At 43.5% G+C, this 23,682-nt stretch overlaps 2 protein-coding genes across 10 annotated transcripts in view; one reads left to right on the top strand and one right to left on the bottom strand.

Moving 5' to 3' along the window:
- The window catches only part of Fdx2 (Adrenodoxin-like protein 2, mitochondrial Ferredoxin 2), a 77,169-nt gene that overhangs the window by 49,148 nt on the left and 4,339 nt on the right, over nucleotides 1–23,682 (bottom strand). The gene's annotated exons all lie outside the window — the stretch shown is intronic.
- The window catches only part of LOC100876131 (uncharacterized), a 33,672-nt gene that overhangs the window by 7,778 nt on the left and 2,212 nt on the right, over nucleotides 1–23,682 (top strand). The window contains exons 2-6 of one of the 6 annotated variants that reach the window (XM_076531495.1): nucleotides 8,563–10,445; nucleotides 20,638–20,723; nucleotides 20,950–21,074; nucleotides 22,123–22,748; nucleotides 23,109–23,246. In XM_076531495.1, coding sequence (XP_076387610.1) covers nucleotides 9,502–10,445; nucleotides 20,638–20,723; nucleotides 20,950–21,074; nucleotides 22,123–22,683 — 1,716 coding nt within the window. In that variant the 5' untranslated portion in view covers nucleotides 8,563–9,501 and the 3' untranslated portion in view covers nucleotides 22,684–22,748; nucleotides 23,109–23,246. Of the gene's footprint in view, nucleotides 1–3,256; nucleotides 3,385–8,562; nucleotides 10,446–20,637; nucleotides 20,724–20,949; nucleotides 21,075–22,122; nucleotides 22,842–23,108; nucleotides 23,247–23,682 lie in introns of those variants that run through there. The other 5 variants (XM_076531494.1, XM_076531496.1, XM_003703367.3 and 2 more) reach the window with 5 other exon arrangements.

Below are 23,682 nucleotides of genomic sequence, written 5' to 3'. Positions count from 1 at the left end.
CCCAGTCCGCTTACGGTCCGCTCGCGATCCATTATCGACTCGATTAAATATCGTACCATTGTTTACACTGCGAGTAACTTTTCAATCGAACGCGTACAATCAGCGCTGTCGATCCGCTGGCAGTCCGTTCTCGATTAAACGTTAATTTCTATTCTTTACTCTGTGAACGATTCTCCGATTCACTGGCTACATTCTACAATCGACACTATCGATCCGCTCACGATCTACCCTCGATTCGATCAAATATCATTCTATTGTTTCGATCGGAACCGAAGCATTATTCGATCGAACGGACCGTGAGCGGATCGATAGCACGGACGGGGCCTAAGCATGCCTCTATCTAACCAAAGAGCGAAGGATAATTTATATCGTGCAGGAACTCTCTCAGGACCCTTTTCCCTTCTTCCATGATCGCGTCTGGTCGCATAGTTCCAAGCATGCGAGCCAACTGTACCTTGCAACTGTTATCTAGGCAACGACCTTGCCTCTTCTCTTTCTTTTTCTCTTTCTTTCTCTCTCTTCCTCTCTCACGGTGCCTCTGTTGGTGCACGATGGTGCGAGTGAGGCGCAAGTTCATCGGTCTGCTCGGAAAATCATTGACCTTGCCGTTGATCTGGCGTCGTTGTTGAATACCTCCAGCTGTCCCATTAGCTACGTGGAAAATCCGGAAGCCAGCTGCTTCGACCGAATACGCTTTTCCCTCGCTGGTGTGAACTTTCCAGGTTGCGTCGACTTTGTAAAACTTTCATCTTCGACAGCGATACGAATTAAGATTTATTTATTTATATACACCGGTCAAAAGGAAGAATTGGTTGGGATATCTAATAACTTTGGACAGTTACATTTTCCAAAAGACTTCCTTCCAATGAGATCTTCTGAGCATCTTATATTTGTATATCTTTATCACCGTGTGAGGTAGCACGTGATAAAATAGACAGAGTGAAGGTTGATAACGTAAAATTGATAACAACCGTGACACATTATCAAATCATAGGGTATTTTTATCGTTGCCCTGTTATAAGTGTGTTCTCGAAATCAGACTCACAAACGATAGAGCACCAATCGGCATTTTAAACCTCGAAGATAGAATTGTATCTTTTATGCGATTCAAAACAACCTCCTACTAACTTTATTCTTAGATGAATCATGTTCCTCCTAGTTGCATCGTGAATTATACCGTACCCATATATCTCTGTCGCAGTATCTCTAGCATTCTCGCGTTTCTCATTACTGGAATTTTTAAAAATATTCTATTAAAGTGTTCCTGGTTAACGATTCGATGTACAAGGTGTCCTGAAAGAGACACGCACCGTGAAAATGACAGATTTCCCAAGTAAAAATTCTTTACAAATTTGCTATCCTTAGCTTCAGGTACAAGAAAACCTTTCGCTCGTGTCGATCAGCTGATCAAAATTAAAAATTAACAATCGAAACTCGAGTACTCAATTTTGAACTTGTATAGCAAAACGGTAAATTCGACTCCTTCGCGTCATACAATTAGCTAATACCTAGCTGGTGTTCGTATATGGCACCCCGGAAGTGGATCTTTAATCGGCTGCATCTCGAAAACGAACCTTTCGATTGCTAAACAGTAAAGGACATTTCGATTCCTTTCGCCGCGAAAAATGTGTAGGTTTCATGACGTAGATTTTTTAGCCGGCGAGTTTTCAGTCAACGACTAGTGTGCATCGGGTTCTAATGAAGCTGCAATGTTGGCGAAACGTCAGGATAGTATTCATAAACGACAGAGCCTTACACCCGGAAGCCTGGAGTGGTAGTAAATCCTGGCCGTGAAAGTCTCGAGCATCTTATTGAGAGTCATATGGTGACAGGATAGCTGGACGTATTGGAATGTTATCGGTACCGTTATCAAGTGAATCTGACGAAGATGATGATGAAAGCAGTCAGTGTTTCCGATCAAAGCACCGAAGCGGTTGCGAGCTTATATCGTGGAATTAACACCTACCTAGTTCGTCGTGTTCTATTATCTCTTGTATTAAGTATCCATAAAATGATCTCCCGAACTATAATAAAGTTTCAAATAAATTTTATTCCGAAATAAACACAGACACCAGTTTTGTTTCGGTGAAAACCTCTTTAGGGTTCGATCACTTTTGTTTCTATACAAATTGAGTCTTTGAAACATTTGAAGCTTGTATGCAAAATAATACCTCGACACATTTATTTGAAGACAAATAGTTGAAGATATATGGTTAGATTAGAATGGATCATGAGAGAAATAAAAAAAGGTAGTGGTAGTTTTTGGACGTACCAGCATTTGAAAGGTATACAAAGCATAAAACGGAGGTGATATCGTTTCTTAATCGGGCAGCAGGTGCTGACCGAATGATAAATGATCCACGAAATGACGATTCAAACAAATGTCATGCGGGTAAACCGAAGCCTTAGGGTACAAAGTGTTTCTCAGGCTTCTTATAAAGGGGATACAGAATAGAAAATAACTGACAGACTCGTTTTAATTTCGTTGTAATTTTCTTATAATTTCTTTAATTTGAACTTTTTCAATTTCAATAAATTTTATAACATAAATTTGCCTCGGTCGTAAAAAGTTATTAACTTTCTCGATTCGATCAGAATCGTTATCGGTTAAATTGAAGGATGCGTTGGTTAATTAGTGCGTTGCGTCGAAGTACATATAAAGTATCCCGTGTTCGGATCGAATCTCTGCTTACAAACAGCGAATTCCCCACGTTACCAAAGATTTTTTTCGACTCGCCAGCTCTTCGGGATACCATAGAGCCACGACCTTGAAACGAAACGTGTTATTACCATCTTTGAAACGTGTACTTCCCTCGGGCGGAACGATTCGAACAGCATAAGCTATTTAAGACATTCGAGATAAAAAATTTCACTATCTAGTTGTTTCGTAACAGCTCGTTCCTATCATACTTCCGTATACTTTCTTACCGTGGAAAATCGCGTTTATTTGTTTACAAACACCCGTTCAATCGGTTTTTTATCGTATTATATAATTTATCGACAAGTTCGCATTATTCCGGCGCGGTGTCAAAGGAAATCGAGAAAGAGCAGCTCGAGTTACACGGGAGCAGCTTTTCTGAACAGAGACGGTTGCTAAAATTATTACGGGATTATTGTGTACGAAGGGTTTCTTCGATGGCGAGTGAAGTCCTATCCGAGTTTCATCCAATTTTACAAATTCACTGCCCGATACTCCGGTTTCCGTCGCGTTCGTCCCTCTTTTTCTTATTTTCCCTCATGCGGGTACTACGTATCGCGAGACGGAGATAATGAGACCGTTCTTAACGTTTCGTGAAATGTTGATAAAAGATAGTGAGCCATAGGTGACTGTGTTATTGCCCGAGTATTCGCAAGATTTACTACGTGTTATCTGTTCATAATTAGGTGAGTAAGACCGTGCTCCACGGAATGTTTGAATATCAAAGTAAGAGTCATTGGTAGTCGTCGGATCTAAGTGATCACCATTTTCTCGATCGAGTCGTATCGTTATTTTAGGAACGTACGGGCTGTCTCCATCGATCTCCAGCTCAAGAATAGTGGAAGCTCAATCTTTTCACTTCGACTATTAAATCTCCATTATCGTTTAACCATGTATGGTTTAACCATGTTCGAGACTGCATAAATATTCATGCGAATTAGCATAGTTAACCGTTTTTAAGTAGAAACAGTGCTAAAAGATCGGTGACACACAAAAAGCTATCTTCTGAAATATCTCGAAACGTGGTTTTTCGACTATTACTGCTCGACGAATCAATTATCTCCCGCCATTAATTATTCTTAATTATTCGATGTTAAGAACGAATAGGGTCATCAGAGCCCGGCATTGTCCGAATGGGGGCTTAATGAAACGGACGTCCGGTACATATTGTTAATAATAAGATTACGCCTCTTAAAAGATCGCATCGATTTCACAAAGGTAGATGCCCCATCCTCCCACACCCCACGTGAAAGTAATTTAATTCCAAGCGGTGGATGTGTGGCCCAGGAACCGGCATAAATCACGCCGGCGTACACACTCGCTCGAATACGACGCATTGTTCGCCAACTGAACTTTTCAACGATCCGAGCCAGCCGACGCCGTATAACTTGATTGAAGGAAGCAATCGAGCCGGTGTTAATGATCGATTAATCTTAATGGTCGCTCGAAATAGCTTCATAGAAACTATGGTGCCTACGATGGCCAGATTAGGCGCCAAACAACTTGCGACCGTCAATCTGTAACGATTAACTTCTCCGATCTTCGAAATTTAAAAGTTAACTTAGAAACTTAACGATGTATAATAAAATTTTCTCTTCCTAAAACTAGTATTTTGACGATCGAATTCGTGTCTCTTCATTTTACTACGCCGCTATATCTGGAAAGAGAGTTATACCGTTTCGAGAAGTAACGAAAGAATGTAATCTACGATCTTCGCCGTGTTGATTCGTTCGGTAGAGAGGTCCCCGATGCTCTCGTGATTATGCTCGCGATGATTCTTACGAAATCGATGATTCTTACGAAATGTTCTCTTTAACCGGAGATCTCGAAGGTGCGCTGCTAGGTAACTGAACACGGAATGAAAGACGAGCGAGGTTCTTGTAACGTTGAACGATTGGAAGTCAATCGGTAAATCAAGTCGATCCCGGTCGTTTCACGAACTCGTCGTTCTTCTTCTTCGAATTATACGAGCCGCGATGCCGTTCAATATTTTGGTCGAAATTTATTGGGATGATTCACAAAACCTTTAACAGAAACAGGTTTCCTTTTTCGCTACGGGTATACCCGTGGCTAGTCATACCGGTGCATCCGATGTCTATGCTCTTCCTGGTTTCGAACGAGTTAGCGAGAATCACCTTTGAATATCGTTTGAACGACATCGAGGAGTCGAAGCCTTCGTTTAGAAAGAATCGAGAGCTCTGGAATTCCCGCATCTATCGAGTGGATGTTTCATAACGGAACGTTCTTAATTCTCCTCACTTTTTTAAGATATTTGAACAAGTTATAGTAGTTGCATTTCCTATAAATTGACTCTAATTGTACATCGTGTAAAGGTTTACTATCTCTCGTTCGTCGAAGCACCACTGTAATCTATCGTGCTGTAACTTTCAGTAATTACTTGCAACATTTCCGAAACATTTTAATCGCAAACAGACTAGAGAGCTGCATTCGGAACATCTCGAAGCGATTACCAATCCTCTGCTGCCCCCATTACCTAACCTACGCTACATCCCAAATCACCTCTCAAAGGGTTAATCGAGAACGACCCGTGGATCACTTTATCTTAACCTCGTCAGCTTGTATCCGTCCGGTAAATCCGCGTCAGTTGCGTCGATCTGCCCAAACTTTCACAGGTGTTCCCCGTGTCTATCGAATAAAAAACGGACTCTGAAATCGCGGGCTGCATACGCAAATATAAGAAATTATATTATAATATATTTGCAATATGTAAGTATACAGTAATAAGTACTCGACACATCTTCCTTTACTCGGAAAATCTTCTTTTTTGTTGAAAAGGTTACGCAACCTTGTAAGTCTTAAAATAAAAATTGTTCTCTGAGAAAGTGCATAGGTACATGTGTGCACAAGGTTCAGTCATTCAAGTTCTTTTACCACCATTTCCTGTAATGTTCGCTCGCCGCAAGATGAGCCCTAACAAGGTACTGCAAGAAACGCGACCGCACTCATTAGATCAGAAACAGTTTGCAAGCTTCGTTCACATTTTTGACTGGAGTGAACAATTGCCTGCATCGATTTTTTATGTCAACCAATTAACAAAGGAGAATAGATTTTCACAATTCCTAAATTTCATCTTATCACAATCAAATGCATCGTATCATACAATGTATAAATTCCACTCGTAAATGTACAAATGTTTGTTTAAATAATTCGCATGGTAAACTTTGATACCTCCGGGAAAACGTCACCTATCATTTCGTGGCCTCCAGAATGGCGCGTAACTCCTTAACGATGTTACGGATATATCATTAAATATCAATAAGTAATCGATAATCGATGGTCACACCTCTGCCTCGTTGAACGAAAGCTTCGTGACCAGCAGACTGCTCTCGTGGATGTCCGGAATGCGAGCGGAACCCGTTTCTATGAGTCAAGTCTGGCTATTGACAACAGCCTCTCCTCGTTGTAGATTCTCTTTTCTGCTATTCTTTTTGCTTGCTCGGACGATCCTGCGGTTCAGGATTCTGCCACGTGATCTGGAACATCGTCGAGAGGGGAAGCGGAGAGATCCGCGGGATCGAGTCAAGTTACCCCGTGAAAATTCAAAACCGAGGCTGGCCTCGATGATGGCGTGTCTTCTGGTTAACGGAGAGCCGCGTTAACGAGACAAGCCGGACAATTCGAATAGAGGAAACCGTGATGGTCGATGACCACTTATTTTAACTTTCGCTTCGGTCCAATTAATTTGATTTTCGTTCGATAGGACTGGTTGATCCTTCCAGTGGACACGGGGCGCGGCTAGAGAATACTTGCAACTGATAACTGTAATTTCTGTGTACAGGGAACCAATAACAACGTTATTATTCGTGTACGTACATTTTAGAGCGCAGTAATTAATTCCCCTCGTATACGCGACGTACCTAAACTATAAATCTGAAATTTAATTGAGATGCACCGAGCAGCGTAGTTAGACCTCAGAAACCTGTAGCGCATACTCGAAGGCGAAAAATGACCGAATCGACTCCCCGAGTCAGTTAATTTGCCATAATTTAGTCACACTAATATAGACTTTGGCAAGCTCGGAAAAGGTATAATAATTTTGATTTACTATTCGGTGAAAGTTCGCCATTTTCTTTGTCACACTCGGTTTCAAGTCGGATTGAAATGTTAAATGTCAGAGCGAGCGACGCGTAATTTCATTGATACAAAGGAAGTCTGTTTAAAAACGAGCAACAGAAGCTTCGGGAACATAGAATACCGTTATAGACCGGCTATTTCGCGATGAGTAGTGGAGAACATTAATATTTCATTGGTATTTGCCTGTCTTCCGTGCAGGCTTTCCATTGATCGATCTTAGACGAGAAAATAGCGTCGATCTTCCGACTCGGGCGACCGAGACGCGTCTCAACTCGAGCGTTACGAGCTTCCAACCGAGCAAGCGTAACGGTATCGAAGCGAGCGGCTCCAACGCGAGCGTTTAACCCTTCGACAGATTGTTTAATTCTCGAAATTCGCATAATTACATTCTCCAAGCGTCGATAAGTGATTTATTCGAATTTTATCTTTGAACAACTTATTCACGAAACGATACATCAGTCGAAAATTTTAAGCAAACAGGATTCGAGGACGAGATTCGTACATTCCGAGGACGAGATTACGAATACTCGTGTCTACGTATGTATTGTTAAAATTGTAAGAGAATTTTCTAAAACAGAGGCATGGTGTATCGATCTAGCGGTAACGTTGCGCGCATAAAACTCATTTATTACTAAATCAATATTGCTCACTGCTGTGACCCATATAGCGATAGAAGAAAGCACGTAAAACGTTCGTTTCTATCGCTGTGCTGTACACTCTTCGATTCTACTATAAAAAATGAAATCTGATTCTAGTTACGTTTCGTTCGTTGATAAAATTGTGTTCGGTTATTCAAACAGCAATTTATTTCGCGGCGATTTAAAGACCTCCGTAAGCAATAATTAGAGGACAAAGGCAGATTTGTCCACGTACCTTAGCACAATGACAGGAGACACGAATCGTTACGATTCCGCCCTGCAAGTAATACTCGCTGGATAATTTGATAATAAACGGCTGAGAAAAAATTGCAACGTAGTGTCGGTGGCTCTTTAATGTCCCATTATGTAGAAGGTAACGACCGGAAAATATAGTAGTCCGACTACTCGAGGAACTTAACCCGTAAACGAGTCTCCGTATTCCTGTGATACTTTAATTCGACCGAGCAACTGTGGCGTAACTCTATCCTCGGCTACCTAACTGCGTAATTTGCTTAGTCGTTATTTGATAAATCCGCGAGTACGAGTATCTTTATGCACATTTTCAAACCACGATCCTTAATATAATTTTAATTACGAGTTAATCTACAAGCGATTATGCGTTGCAACAAATATGTTGCAATTACTTTACATCGTTATCTACGACACCAAGTTATTAAGTAGATAAATTTTGCATTTACGTTAATCCGCGATACAGACTCTTCCTTAGACAAGTAATTTGTTATCCCATAACTGTAACTTTAGATTAGTATTAACGTCGTGCATTCTATCAAGAGGGTAATCGCTGCGACTATCTCAAACGACGATCCATCGTATCGGTCGATATCAAAGTACACGAAAAATTTGATTGCAACGATCTATTCTTCTCGATTCGACTTTAACCGGTAGTCTATCGATCCTAATTCGCCGGATAGACTGGGACATAAGAGCTTAGGAGAATCCTCGGTCGCGATGATAGAGCGGAGATTGGACGTTAGGACGTTAGGACGCGAAGGAAGGAATAGATTATACCCCGAGCGTTTATAGTTCTTTTTTACGGTTGAGGCTCTCAACGCTAGATGAATCGACGCGGGTACACGGTGTCCATTAATTATTTCCTTCGACCTGTTCCAGAAGGAGCATCTCGGAAGCCATGCCGGCTGACGAGTTAGCTGGAAATCGACAGAGAAGCAGACCAAGGCTGCAACCGCCTTAACGAACCGCTATTCTCATTGGCAAGGTCATCGAGCGAACCGGATCTAATCATGCTCACGCCAACAATGTTTCCTGCGCTTCTTTCGTCGCGATCCTCCTCGAGCAGCGTGACTCGTGAACAAGCTACGAGTCGAATCCGGTCGAGTTCGGTTCAGCAGTGACCACCTGGGAGCCTTCGATACGATCGCTTGTCAGCGAGCGGATCCCAAGGACCAGCCTACGAAACGTTTCCGAAAACGAGTACACTCGATGCTGTTTCCTGCAGAATTTCCGGCCAGTGCCGCTACGAACTCGAAGGAAGCAGTCAGAGATCGGTCGGTAATTAGCCGCGTACCGGTGCCACTCTGATGCGAGTCGTCGAGTTTTTGCCGAGAACCAAGTGGTATTCAACGGGACAAAAGTCGCGAACCTGTTGGAAGGATAGCTCGTCGATCGCACGTCGAAGGACCAAACGGTACTTCCTGCTCCGGTTCGTATCGGACGCGCACCGGGCTACCTATGATCGTACTCGAGTTTAATCATGCCTGCATCGATGATGTCTACTGTTGGCAAGCTGGCTCGCAGAGAATTACGCTCGAGACGGTCGCAAACGGTGTAAGTAGAAAGAGGTGGCTATGTAGGCTGGCCGACGAGTGGCGTCGCCATGGTGGAGCTGGCATGCAGCAACTCCCTAAGCCCAGGAACGTGATCCTACCGCGAGACGTTCCTCGAAAGCGCGTGGACCAGCTGACGACGAATCGTCTCAAGGTGGCAGCGAGAGTATCCCAGTGAGGAAAGGAAAGGAAAGGAAAGGAAAGGAGGCCATGTAGAGGAGCAGGAAGAAGCCCAGTCTTCCTCCCGGCAACCCATCGTCGAGTAATGCTGAAGCATATCCTGACGGGGCAACCGTCGTCAGCGGGCTCCAGACATCACCACAATGAGTATCAGGCGAGCTCGGGCTCGTTGCACGGCGGCCACCATCATCATCATCAACAGGATCAACATCATCACTACAACCAAAGCGGAAGCGTGCGTCCGTCCGGGAACGGTGGACGCGGCGTCGACGTCTACGACTCGGTGGTTCATCCGGCGTCGCAGCAGAGGGGTAGCGTCCATCAGGCCGCGACGACGCCCTCGTCCACGCACAGGCATCCCCTCAACCACTCTCAGCTGAGCGTGAACAATCTGTCCCAACGGTTGAATCACTCGCACGCCCTCAACCTGTCCACCTTGTCCACGTCGAAGCATTCGGTCAACAGCGTCAGCCCCGTTGCTGGCGGGAACAATAACAACAACAACAACGTGTCGAACGCTCTGGGACACACGGTGGTGCCGGCCGCGCCGGTGCACCAGGACAACAGGCCCAAAGTGAACGGTGGTTTCGACATTTCTAGACTGTCCAGGCTACCTAGCCAAACGACACCCTCGCCAGCGCCCGCTCTTCAAGCCACGGTCCTGAGCGGTCAGTTGACTGGAGGCGGTGGTTCCATCGCGTTACCCTTGAACGCCTCTTGGTCCTCGTCCTTGTCCAGGAATCACAAGGATCACGAGGCTGGGGCCAAAGAGACCCTCACCAGTCTCGGTTTGCTGTGTCTAGTGTCCCTGTTACTGGCGCTACTCTCCCTGATCTTCCTTCTGAAGATCTCGCCGCTAACGGTCACGCCGAGTAGTCTGATCAGCCCGGAAGAGTATACGATCGTATACGAGGTTACTCTGGCGCTGTGCGCCCTAGCTCTGTCTCTCAACTTATGCTGTCTCCTCGTCTGCGCTATACAGTTCCTCTTCACCGTCAAGCTCGTCAAGACTTCGTACCAGGGACACTGGTGAGTAGCCGTGTATGTTGTTCGCTTCTTTTTAACCCCTGAGTGCAGGGCCGTCGTTAAGGTACTTGGGGTCCCTGTGCCAACTTGCGCGACACCTTCAAACTATTATTATGGACAAATACTAACGATCGAAATTTTATCACATCTTCGATACTAGGAGATTATTTAGGGATTAATGTTTGTATTTTGCCGTGTTTCATCGATTATAGGTATTATATAGGTACGTTTGTCCCGTCGGTTGCTGAATCGCACCTGACGCATTAACGAAGCAAAATGGAGAGGGACACTGGGACCGGTATCGGGTTCGTGGACTGAAGTTTGACATGCTGGAATCCAGTTCAATTATTTTTCAGTTCTAATGGGACCGCCGGCAACTAAGATCCGTAATTAATTAACGCAATAAGAAAAGGTACGCCAGAGGCGACTGGAGAAAAGCGTCGCGCGATAATGCTGACCGCGACCTCTCGATCCCCGTGTGTCGTTACAAAATCTCTTAACCGGGTCGTTAGCTTTTTTATCGAAGCCACTTGACTGTACGACGCTTGCGCGTCCCGCGCTGCAGGTGGACGTCGAATGCTACTACGCGAATGCGCGACTCGTATTTAAAAGAAACCCGCCTGCGCGTACCTGTGTGCGCAACGTCGCTCGCGGGATTCCGTGCCGCTCGTTTCGATTCGAATTTAATCTGTATTCGTTCGGCTGCAACAAATAACTTTATCGAAAATTACCCGGACAGAAATTATTATGAACTTTCGATTGCGGTTCTTTTTGAATACTCGACTAATCGAATGTGTCGATTATGAATCGTCGAGCGAGCTTGGTTGGGAATCGGAGATATTTTCCGAATTGTTACATTCGTCCGAATGCATCCCATGGGTCTTTTCAAGGAATCCAAGCCTGAAATATCGGGTAGCTGCGCGTTCTTAGCGAGGACGTAGAAAGAACAGCGGAGAAAACAGAGAAAGAAGAATCGCGTAACGTGGCAGCGAAGTTTTTCAGCTGGATATCCAGAAAAAGGGAAAAGAATACCCGAGAGAGCGATTACCATTAATTTATATAATCTCGCATCGTTGCCGACGTCCTCAATCAAGATTATCCTTGTGCCGGAATGAGTTCCCAGTCATCCATGCGTGCCCTATCCGTGTGCCTCGAAACACACCGGTTTCGCGGTGGTGTCTTGTATCCCCGTGCGATATATCAGCGAACGTTGTCTAGTGTTTCTTCTCACGCCGCGAGAAGACGAAACGCAAAAATTCACGTCCTGTACGCGCGTGCATACATCCCCGCGTGTCCCGTTTTTACCAATGCAACACGCCATCATAATACAATACGCGCGTTTCGTGACGTACCTTCAACAACGGACAAAAAAAATACACCTCTCGTTAAAAACAAGAGAATGTTCGCGATGCGATCGAACCCGCTCCTTTCTTTCGTTTTCTTATCGGTTCGTGATCGCTTTTTCGTGACCCTTCGAACAAAGTAACCATCCTCAACGGTAATTACCGACGAATGGAAACGTCAGTTGAATTACACAGATCGCGAAAACGAGTTATTCCGACGATTTAATATTTAATCTCCTTCTGTTCTCTACTGATTCGCGTGAGAAACGTACGTCTCTCCTTTTTTGTACATCACAGAGCATGGAGTGGACGGAGCGCGGATAACGAATGGATTACGAACAGGGGACAGACCATGGAGAAAAAAAATTTACAAGAAGTATAGGTAAAGCACGCATTTGAACTGACAAATGTTAAAACACTTTGCATTGTTCCACGCATTAGTTTACAACTTACAGACTTTTATGACGCTAGGAGAATAACTGGCAAAACGAATCTGAATGCAAGAAAATGTTTCGAAATGTAATCGCGCGATGCACAATTACAATTTGAATGTATAAACAGACTGGTAACCCTCGTTTCAAAAGCAAATAATAGAGGATGGAAGAAAGTGAAGGTGTCTTTTGTGAAGTTAAAGTCGCACACAGTGATTTCAGATAATAAAATTAGCATAGAATAAGATGTTAAAACGAAGAATCTCTTTTGCTCACAAATATTTTAATTGAAGTTCAATTTCTTCGAACAGTAACTTCGAAACAATAAGAAACCTTTTGAAGCCCGATTGCAACGTTCTAGATATATTTTTAACGCGTTCAAGATGCCTTGCATTATTTCGAATCTGTTCGAGGAAATGTATTTTTCCGAGGAACTCAGATCCACGGAGAAAAATAGTCGGAGCAAATTTTCATGGTATCTTTAGGATAACAAATAAATCCTCCTTTATCTCTTTTTTGCATCGAAGGTTACAGTTTTCCATCGGCTCGCTACACGATTTTCATTTTCGTTGCCTATCTGAGGAATTTAACGGTTTCGGGGAAAAAATCGTTGCACAGTGATACTGGACCCCTTTAAACGACCACCCTCTTCGAATTCTTCTTTCTACACTAGCATTTTCCGAACGCTCAAAACTTGTCGCGTGGAATCTTTATTCTTTTCAAACTTTGATTCCTCATAGTGAATTGCAAATATCTTTGACATCGTGAACTTCTCATTTATTTCTATTTCCATAAAATTTTAATTTCTGAAGCGGGCCAAAGTGACATCGTGTCTTCACTCTCGAGAAAATGAAAAAAAGAGAACTAATAATACAATAGCAATATTTCGCCGGTTCGTTCATGTAAAATACTATACTACCATTCGGTAAACTTTCAGCGAAGAGATTGCAATTCAAAGATCTAGGAAGCAGAACGTTGGATTGTCTAGAAAGCCGGGAGCGAGACGAGTAACCATCGTAGAAAAAGAATCGCGACGGTGAGCCTGCAATTTTAATCGTCCACCGTATCTCTTGGGTACACGACCGTTTTGTAGACACAGTTTTCCATCCTAGAGGCGTCGTGATAACGACGCGTTAAAAATGTCGCCTATGTTCGATACTCGTTGTTATCAACACTTGCCTATTGTTCTCAAATAAATGGAACTTCGATCATTGTTTCAAAGATGTACTCTCTTATTTTCTCTGAGAACTGTGGGAAATGGAATTGGAGAATTAGAGAATGGGAGAGTCTAGGAATATAAGGATATGGATATCTTGGTAACTAAAAGTTTCGGAATTTTTCTCAGCGCGACATTTTGTAGCACAAATTACGCCATTCGGAATTTGTTACGTAACAGACGCGACAGAAAGAGTTAGAAGATAGATAGTTCCGGCGGAAGTTGAGAAGACGTCTGAGCCTGATGACGAAGATGGTCCAGCTAAAGGTAACTCCATTCTACAAAGTGGCATTGTTAGACGGGAAAAGGAGCCCTCAGGTGTGCTAGACGTGCTTCGAAAGAAAGCACCGAGCTTAATGGTAGGCCTGGTCGGTCATTGTCACTAGACGACTGGGCGTTTCTCTAGGAACCAGAGGAAAAAAGCAAGCATCTTTGAAGAGATAGGAGAGCTGCTGCGACGATCACAGAGCCCGGAGAATGAAAGAGAAGCGACGCTGCTAAGTGCCGGCTCATTACTTAAATGCTCCGTAATAAGAAATCTTGTCGCGTTTCTGGTACGCACTTTTTCCACTAAAACCATTTTGACCAATTGGCCAAATTTTCCTGTCTGTTCCTAGAGATTTCCACAAATCAGACTCTCGTCTGACACTTATGGAATTCTTATAAGCTGATTAAAGTGCATGGCAATTAGATCCTTTCCAGATTCAAATTTTCTCTACTTTTACACTTCTAGACCACTTACTTTACACTTCTAGCTTAAGTGCTTCTTTCATAGGCTTCATTCGAATGACGACTAAATATAGGTTACAATTGCTCCTTACAAATGGTTTCTCAAATTATAGGAACAATTCAGCTGTTCTAAATGTAGTTCCCTGACAAGTTAGTTGTTCCTTCTGTACTATACAGAATGAAAATGTAATCCGTAGATCCGATTAACGAGCTTTCGAAATGGAATTAGGTCCTATGGGGTCCTGGTACATTTACGAATTGGTGATTTTATCTGTCATTAAAAAAATCCATCGCGTTGTAAGTCGCGACGTTCGATATTTCCCTTTGTTTTTTGTACTTTTTCCATCGATGGCCCGGTTTAACGTTACACGCGTGTCTGGTTTCTGTTCACGGTCGCTTCTCGTGCGTCAGACCGAGCTGCTGAACACGCGTGCTCGTTCGGTTTCGTGCTCTCTCGAGTACTACTTGGCATTCCACGCCTTCGAATCTGGCGTCTGGTGTTCGTTTTCTTTTTTTTTCTTCTTTCTTTCTCTCTGGACAAGGGAAAGAGAATAAATTTTGGCAGGGAGCACAACTGCGCTTTCATACACGCGGTGTCCCGAAAGTTACAATTATCTTTCGACTCTTAAGTGTCTAGCAAAATTAGAATATAAAGTGCTTGTATTACGTCGTCGAGTATTATACTCGACACATTTGGAGACGTAAACTCTCGTCTCGCATTTGGCTCCAAATTCCGGAACTGAGTTATGTTCGTCCAAAAAGTCTTTTTCAGAGAACACGAATTGTTTGAATCATTTATTCTGAGAATAGATATATCGATGCAGTGTCCGATCGATTTTGTCGAATCGGTTGCACGAAGTTATTGCAGGACAATATAGTTTTTAACAGTTCTAAATATTATATTCCAGTCTATGAAGAAATTTTTTAATTCACCGATAAGATACACGATCAGTGCTGCAGTTAATTGCTGGCACTTCTTGGACACCCTCAGTATAATCGAGAGCACGGTGCCCATCGATCGTGTCCCGAAACTTGTAATTTATTTTTCCTTTCGATTAATTTCGATCAAACAACGATGCCTCTACTGTTTTACTCGCGATAAATTAGCGGAACGAGAACCGACGAGTTCACCGAGAACTTCTGGAAGTTTCTTTTCGCTACGCGGCTGTATATAAATTAAATTTATAAATTTCCGTTTCATATTTATAACTGTACACTTTTCGACGTATTCGATGACTCAACCCGTAACGAGTATTATGAGTATATCGATAAATCGTTATTGTCTTAATGGTATCAGAAGGCGCGAGACGGAATGTGATCAATCGATCGATAAGTTGATGATTGACCGCGATAATTTATAGACGAGCCAGTAGAATTTACGAGCGTTCCATATTCTTCAACCTGTCCAAAAACCAGCAGATTTATGATGGTCGAGGCGGTAAGAAATCGAGGAAAGGACGAGTGTCGAGAAACGGTCAGGTTGTCAATGGCTCGTAAAAGGCACAATGACTTCGAATGCAGCCTAGCCGTGGAACAGGTGTAAGTAACCGCTGGTAACGGTTGTCCCTTCCGTAGGGTTCACCCTTAATTTCAAAGTCATTAAACCGTCCCTTGCTTCTGGTCGAAACGAAAGAAATTTCAAAGGCGTTCCAAACCTTCGCTCGAACCGAGAAAACGGAAAAATTCACCATTTTGTACAGTTTTTCGTTACGTAGATTTGCTAGTACGCGGATGGAAATGGTGATTGAAAATTGTCCGTAGGTTATCGTTTTTATCGCGCCAGGTTATTGATGGCGAAATGTATTTGATGCTCGTATATCATGAACTTCAGCCTACACGCGCGCCAGAGAATAATGTAACAAGTAATTGGAGTCGAGCTGTAAATCTTTCATTCCCAATGCGGTACGGATTTAATTATACCTTCTGTTTGTTTTTGTTTCGCATTTTCTTTTCGCTCCATAATCGTAATTATTCGTATCGTTTCATTTTCCTGTTTCGACTTTTCTAAGTACCTTGAGGAATCATTAATCTTGTAAATTCTATTAGGTGTCAACTACGATAATCGTGCTAATAGGAAGGAGTACTTTCGGAAATGTAGCTAAATTTTTATGTAACATCACAAACCGTGCGCATTCTATAATACAGAGATATAAAGTCATAGATTCCATGATCATCGTATTCGTGGTCTAATTAGAAAGGAATTAAACCGTGAAAATGTTGAAACGTTAGAACACAATACCGGTGAAACGAGTGTCGTTGAAGAGTCTCCAGGATCGCGGCAGCTGTCGGGAAAGAATCCACAGGAAAAGGATCGAAACGAGCAACGCGTATGATCCATCATCCACGGTAGTCTGTGCAATCCACGTGTATGATCCATCATCCGAGTAACCGTTTACGATCTTCACCGTGGAAATTCTGATCCGCGATGCTATTCCTGTACACCCTGCTGTACACGTTAGGTTGTCTGGGTCGTAATTCAGAATGCTACCATCTTTCGCAAATGTCCTTTGTTTTTCGACCGGCGGTAACCGCGAGAATACCAATTTAACCGAGAGAGAGTTCGAATGCAATTTATGTCGCATACTTATACGCATATTCCACCAATTTAATCGATATGTAATATCTTTCAAAATGCTGCCACGATTAGTGAAAAATTCAAATATTGTAACGTATTAGATAGAGCGTTGAAATCTCGAAAATCGTTTAAAATAATCTACTCGAGTTCTTGCATTTTGATTGTCTCGTTGACCGGCAGGGAATCGTTCGGAAGTTGATGCGACTGGTTTCGAGCTACCGTCGCTTCCGATACGGAAATTGAAAGAGCGATCGAAACGCGCGGCTTCTAACCGGAAGTGCAGCCACGCAAACGCGGCCGGATTGCATTACGAACCGCGCAAAGACCACGAGGACGAAATCGAACCCACAGATCATGCTAATTCGCCGTGCAAACGTGATTCCAGCACGTTCGATCGCGTATTGATTTTCGCCGGAGAAAAGCACGAATTAAGAAAACGAATTAACACGTTTTAAAAATACGAGCTTGTTGCGTGTACGACTGCTAAATAATTACGATCTTTCTCGTCGATGGCAAATATACTTGGGCGTCTAAATTAGATCTCTTTTCTCCTTTGTCGTCGGGTAGATTTGATGGCTGTGGACTTTTGAAAGGGTCCATAAATATTGATTAGACTGGATAATAGCGATTGTTGATTAATCTTAGGCATCTAGTTTCCTGCGATTCTGCATTGGATTTCGATTGGGCGTTGCTCGTGGGCTTGTCGCTGTGCAGCAAACCGTTTCGCAACAGATTGCGTGCATTTCCTCTAACTGGAACTGCACACCTACCGTGACGATACTCTCTGTCCAAACGAAACGCGTTTGCGGAAATGTCGAGTATCGAATATCGATTTCGTCCGAACGCGGCTATCATAGTACTAACAATTAGAACGATAAAAAAGCGAATAAGATGATAGACGTTTCTGCTAAATAAGCTACATTAACGTCCATCTATTATTGGAAATTGCTACATCGTTCAGCCGTAAACGTAATGGGAGAAAATTACAAGCAGAAGTCTCGTGGAAACGACGGTTCCGGAACGAAGTCGGTACGCGTGCTTCGAACGCGTTCGTCCGGAAATGAAAACGGCTACAACGCATCCCAGGAACACGTGATTTTTCGCATATCCGTTAACAGCGTCGTCGGGTCAGTGACTCTCAGCCGCGAATGTAGCCGTTAAAGTCAATTAACGACGCATCCTGCTTGCAAGTAAACTCGGCATGTAAAGGTATTTTGGTTTCTGACGTTGGGTCAATGTTTCCACGGATTTTGTGTTTACGATCTTCTCTTTGGATTTCCTGAATGTGCCCCGTCTTCCACGCAGCCTTTAATAGCCTCGCTCTCATTGTATTTCATGGTAAATTGACCGTTGTTTGCTCCAGTCAGTCACACGCGTTTCCGTCTAATCTTTGACTCGTAGATGGAGTCACACCACTTTACAAGCTTTAAAATGGTATTAACTTTACGAGCTGTTTTCTGGGAAAATGTAAAAGGTACAAAAGGCAATTTTACACGCACTATATATTCCATAATTTTATAATTTAACGATGGAAAACGATCGATCTCGAAAGTATTACAATTTCTCCAGCGATTTTCGCGATGCTCGACCCAAATATATTAATATGAAAGTTAGTTAAATTCTTTAGAATTCATTGTCGAGAAAAGAGCTTCTTATGAAGGTAGAATAGTAAGGTAACAGGGCAAGGAAGCCTCCATTCAAAGAAGCACCTCCGTTGATCTCGCTGAAGCAAGAAAAAGTCCGTTGCCCTTTGATTTCGTACGACGAGCCTTCTCCATTCACTTTTACAAGGAAGGGTACGAGCGACGACACACGCGGACCCTGACAAAACCGTCTGAGCCTATTCAACGCCCTCCGTCAAATAGTTTCGCTCAGAGAGCTGAATGGAGATAAAGATCGACGGAGCAGCTCTAGCTTCTTGACAATGATATTTGGTGGAACCTCTTCTGTCTTCCGCAAAGAGAGGACCAAGTCAAAGAACAGCTACCGAGATCTGGCGAGAGAATCACGTGCGAACGCTGGAAACATCGCTTATCGCACTGACAAAACTGTGCTAATCGTTCGATCGATGAACCCAGATTCCAATACGACTCTGTATTTAAATTCCCAAGTAATCGCTAAAGTTGGGAATACGAAAGGTTGATAAATTTGAAATTACTCCAGATGTTTTGGTCGATGAGCTGTTCGACGTTAGGTCTAAACGGTTTAAACTATTACGAGTTACAAGCGGGTGTTTGTTAGTCCGCGTTTCGTTCGAACACGTTGAGAGCGGAATACAGAGAGACTCGAAGGTTAAATTTACTCGCTTGTACTCGCAGAAGGCTAGACGTAGAGAGGGAATTAGTCTAGGATATGATTTCATTGGTACGGTGCTCTTGAAACGTATCCAAAGAGGTCGTTGGCCTCGAAAAGGGATGCTAGGCTGGTTCGTGGGAATTTCTCATTGTAGCTGTGTCGGATGAAGCTTGTTTAAAATCAGCACGTATCCGAGAATTCGTCGGTTTTTGCGCTTGAACCCACGATGACTCGATAAACACTTGATTCGCGTGCGTGAAAGAAATCGAGGTTCCTTTTAAATTATTCTTCGTTCGCTGGAATTCTCGCCAACCTGGTTTTATCGTGCGCTCCGACTATTTAACGCGCTAACGTACTCTTTCAAATATTCTCCGTTCACAGGAATTCTTTTCACCGTAATTTCACCTAAATTTCACCCGAACACAATAGAAGAGTTAACCGGGTCACCATTCAGTCCGAAAACAATAATTTTTCTCTTACACGGAACGTTTATACCATTTTTGCTCGCTACTCGTTTAATCCGATATACGAACTGTTCTTAAATTTCTTTTATCGACTAACCGTAAACTTTGTACGACCAGATCCGTGCTTTTTCTTTTTTTTACGTTATTATTCAATTACAGTACCATGTACACATATTATGTGAAACGTGTACATCCAACTGGCAAAAAAAAGAAAATGACCTGTATCGTAATTTTATCTGGTATGTTAGAGAAAAAATGGAGGACGATCATACTCCATTATGGTGTCATAGGGAAGACAATTTACCGACGAACAGAAGAGCATCGTTCCAGGAAGCATTCGCTTGTCCCTCGTTTCCGGCTATGCCGTTCTTAGACGCGAAGATTAGTCGCCAGACTAGGAAACATCCATCGAGTCTTGTATCCATTGCGATCGTAAATCTGCTCGCGACGTCCGCTATCTGGCGATCTGACCACCAAGAAAACTCGATGGATGATGATTTCCTGAAAACGAAACGTGCATTCGGAATACGAATGCAGCCTGACAGTTGTCCCGCACGTTGAAACGGTATCGATTGTGGTGAAATCGTTTGTGGTCTCGGTTCACGAATTAGTATAATAGTACCGTTTGTGGTCGAGTCGACTATCAAAGTGTGAATGCAAAATTATATCGAGTGTCTAACGAGAAAATATATGCCTTCAACCGCTGCTATTAATTTAAACCAATAAAGAACAATTACGAGTAAATACCTAAATTTCTAAATTTCTAAAATTTGAAAGTTGAAATCTTAGAAATTAGAAGTATCCGATATCGCTTTCCCTCTGTCCCACGCCATGCCGTTGCATGCACCGATACCCATGGGATCTTTCGTAGGCAGATGAAGTCATCTGTGATCTGTACCAATACAACTACGATTAATCTTATACGAATTGGAATTCTGAAAAGTTGAAATTTATTGAAATTGTGCACGAAGAAAAATTTGCCGAGCGTTTGTTTGATCGAACGGATTTTGAAATTTCGCGAATAAGTAATATTTGAAGGATGTTTCAGATTGTTTGACAAAGAAAACTCGTTTCTTTATAACTCGTTCCAATTATCGTGGAACCGCGAAACTCACTTTCCTTTCGATTTTTCTTTGTTTCAGGAGTAACAAGTACCTGCAAAAATCGTCCATCAGCCGTATATGTGCTGTCGGAGGCTTTTTCATTAGCATTCCCGTCTTTCTAACTGGTAAGAATCGTGACCTCTAAATTTTCGATCACTCGAACGTTTCCGTATCGTCCACAACGGATTTACTGAGCGTTTATTACTCCTTTGCTTCGTCGTTTTGAACAATGTCTCAGAAATTCTCTTTGACAGAGAAAAAATGATTACTAGCTTGATTTAAATTTGCAGCACGCGTAGGTAGTAGTTTTTCGTTTCAGCTTCGAAACGCTGAATTTGACGATGCTTTCAGGTATGATATTGTACACGTTCATCCAGTTTCACTCTACACCGGCTATCGTCACGTCGGTTTTCATAGGCCTTGGCATCGTGTTTTGTGGATGCGCAATGGTCCACAACGTCTTCGTATGGCAGAGGGTAAGCACTTTAACATAAGTCCTGTAGAAAATACAAGGGACGCGAAAAACCTTCCAAATAAATCATTAGTTCGTACGAGAAGCATAACTTTACTCACGATGCAATTCGGGAGATTATTCAGCAACAGCTTTGTTCCATGAATCGCGCAAGTCACATGGTTAATGTAATCAAAGACAACTCTGATTACGCGAACGCACGCGATCAGCAAATGGCATACGGTTAAAAGACCTCGATTAAGTCGTTTACTCGAATCGCGTGGTACGCTTGCGTGCAATGATGCCTTCCTTGGGTAAGAGGAACTGTACCACTCTCCTGACTCACCCTAGGATAAGTTGCTAGAGTATATTTGTACTAGTAGAAAAAATCTGTTTACTGTACTCGCGTAAACGAATGGGAAAATGCTTGGTAAAGCCATGCATATAGTACCAACGCTAATAATCGATCAAGCAAAGTGTGATAGCGGCATGGTAGTAGTATACTATCGCTAGCCTTCTACCGCTAGGTCTCAAGATGTAGATTACACGGGTAGACTAAGTGGTAGAGTACTAACGCTGGTGGTTAGTAACGTAGAACGGGGTAGCATCGGTGTAGTATTTCTACCACGAGCCTTCTTGCACTAGGGCTTAAGATCTGAGTTAAGGTTCAATAGGACTTAAGACCTAGATCACATTGGTAGAGTAGAGCCGAGATAGCATCGTGGCGGGATAATTCTACGACCAGGCCTCTACCATTAGGATGTAAGACCTGTATAGAGTAACTGTACCATTACCCTTCTCCCACCGCTCCGGTATAAACTAGACCTTAGGAATATACGTTGGCGCTAGCGGCGGTAGCGGACCACCTTGTCCCGCAGTTCCCTTAACCAACAGAAACCAGCATTGCACGCGACTGTACACGGTACTTCCGTCGCTATCCTGTTAACCGTAATCCACCTTTTAATTCGTATCACGATTGTCCAGCATGCCGTTACTCTCCTCAACTGGTGCGTGTCGTTCGCGTGCCAAAGAAAGCGGACACACGGTAACGCGTTGTTGGTGTTCGTTTCCAGGAGAAGACGAACGCCGTGAAGGCGCTAGCGCGCGAACAGTGCGAAGCTGCGGTACAGCTGCAGCGGCAGCAGCAGCTACAACAGCACCACAGTCAGCCTCAGCTGCACCAGCAACAGCATCAACAGCAACAGCAGCAGCAACAGCTTCGAGCACCGTTGACGATGCATCACCCCGGCTGCACGACGAAAGTCGGCTCTTTGGCCAGTCAACCGAACGCCAGTCACGCGACGCACGGCAGAGCGGCTCAGTACCAGCATTATCATCACCATCATCATCATCGACACGTGTCGTCGATGTCTCCGCCTCTGTTGATCTCATCGCCAGCTCCGATGACGGCGACGCACAATCACCTGAACGTCAGCAGTCATAGGAACGTGGTAACACCGCCTGATACACCGGGAGACAGGTCGCCACCGAGTCCTGGGAACAAGCTGAACAGGTCGCAGCATCTACCACGAGAAGCGAGCGGGAGCATCAGTCCTGGACTACCAGCGGCCACCTTGGATTTGAGTAGCGCTGCGACCACCAATAGTCCTCACGAACTGTCTACGTTGGTCTAGCCTGATGCTGTCCACGGGAGCCATTAGGATACTTCAATGGACCTCCGTTCTCTTACTGCTCTTATGTATGTATCGCTTTAGCCAAAAACTGCACAGGGACAGCACTGCGAAGCTACGAAGTTGGCGTGCGGAAGAGACGCGAGTCTGGTTGGTTATACGTATGTTTTCGTTACTCCTCAGACCCTTCCTTTTTTTATGAGCAATTTTGCGATCTTTGAAATTTTTTTATGCATTTTGTATCGCTCGTGCATTTGATTGCCGATGCAGCATGCGCGCCTAAACCTACAAGTTCTTCGACGTGGACTTTATTTGCCTATCACTACTTTGTAGCAATATCGGAATGTTAGTCATTAATCTCTGGAGCGTATCCGCGTAACTCGTAGATAAGAGGATTCTACTGCAGGCGTACGTTCTTGATTTTGTAGCACCTCGTACGCCAACTTTCCAGCACCGCACTGTAATAGAACAGGCATAGGTATCTACGAGAAGAGCGTCGTCAATTTCGTGCATATCTTTGCCACGGACATTACGAGGCAATTCTACGAGCATTCATTAATCCATCGGTGTGTATTTGTATCAAGTACAGTAGAATTTTGGTATATTGCACGCTTTGCATCGCGAATTCGCCTTCATAGAGACTATCGCGCATGCTAGTGGCGCTCTCTTCGTCGTCATAACACTTAGAGATTTAGAAATTTCAGATCTTTGCATCTTTAATTCTCAAATTGCCAATTTTCACGTTTCCAATTCGCACGGTTTGTTACACTGTCCATCCATTGCGGTATAACGAGAGTCTACCGTAGACCAAAAAAGGAGTCGATCTCCATAAATTCGTGAATGCGTAGAGTAGAGGAAAAGAAGGCCCGAATAGCAAACTCGAGCACGTAGCAGAGAGCTTTGTCGTGAACAGCACTAGTTTAGATCCGAGCCCATGCGAGCCTTTAGGAAACTTGAAGGAGTCAGGCAGTCTCTCGCTGGATACTCGCACACACACTCGCA

Source organism: Megachile rotundata, chromosome 5, assembly GCF_050947335.1.
Source record: "Megachile rotundata isolate GNS110a chromosome 5, iyMegRotu1, whole genome shotgun sequence".
Lineage (NCBI taxonomy): Eukaryota > Metazoa > Arthropoda > Insecta > Hymenoptera > Megachilidae > Megachile > Megachile rotundata.
This window is presented reverse-complemented; position numbering and strand designations above follow the sequence as displayed.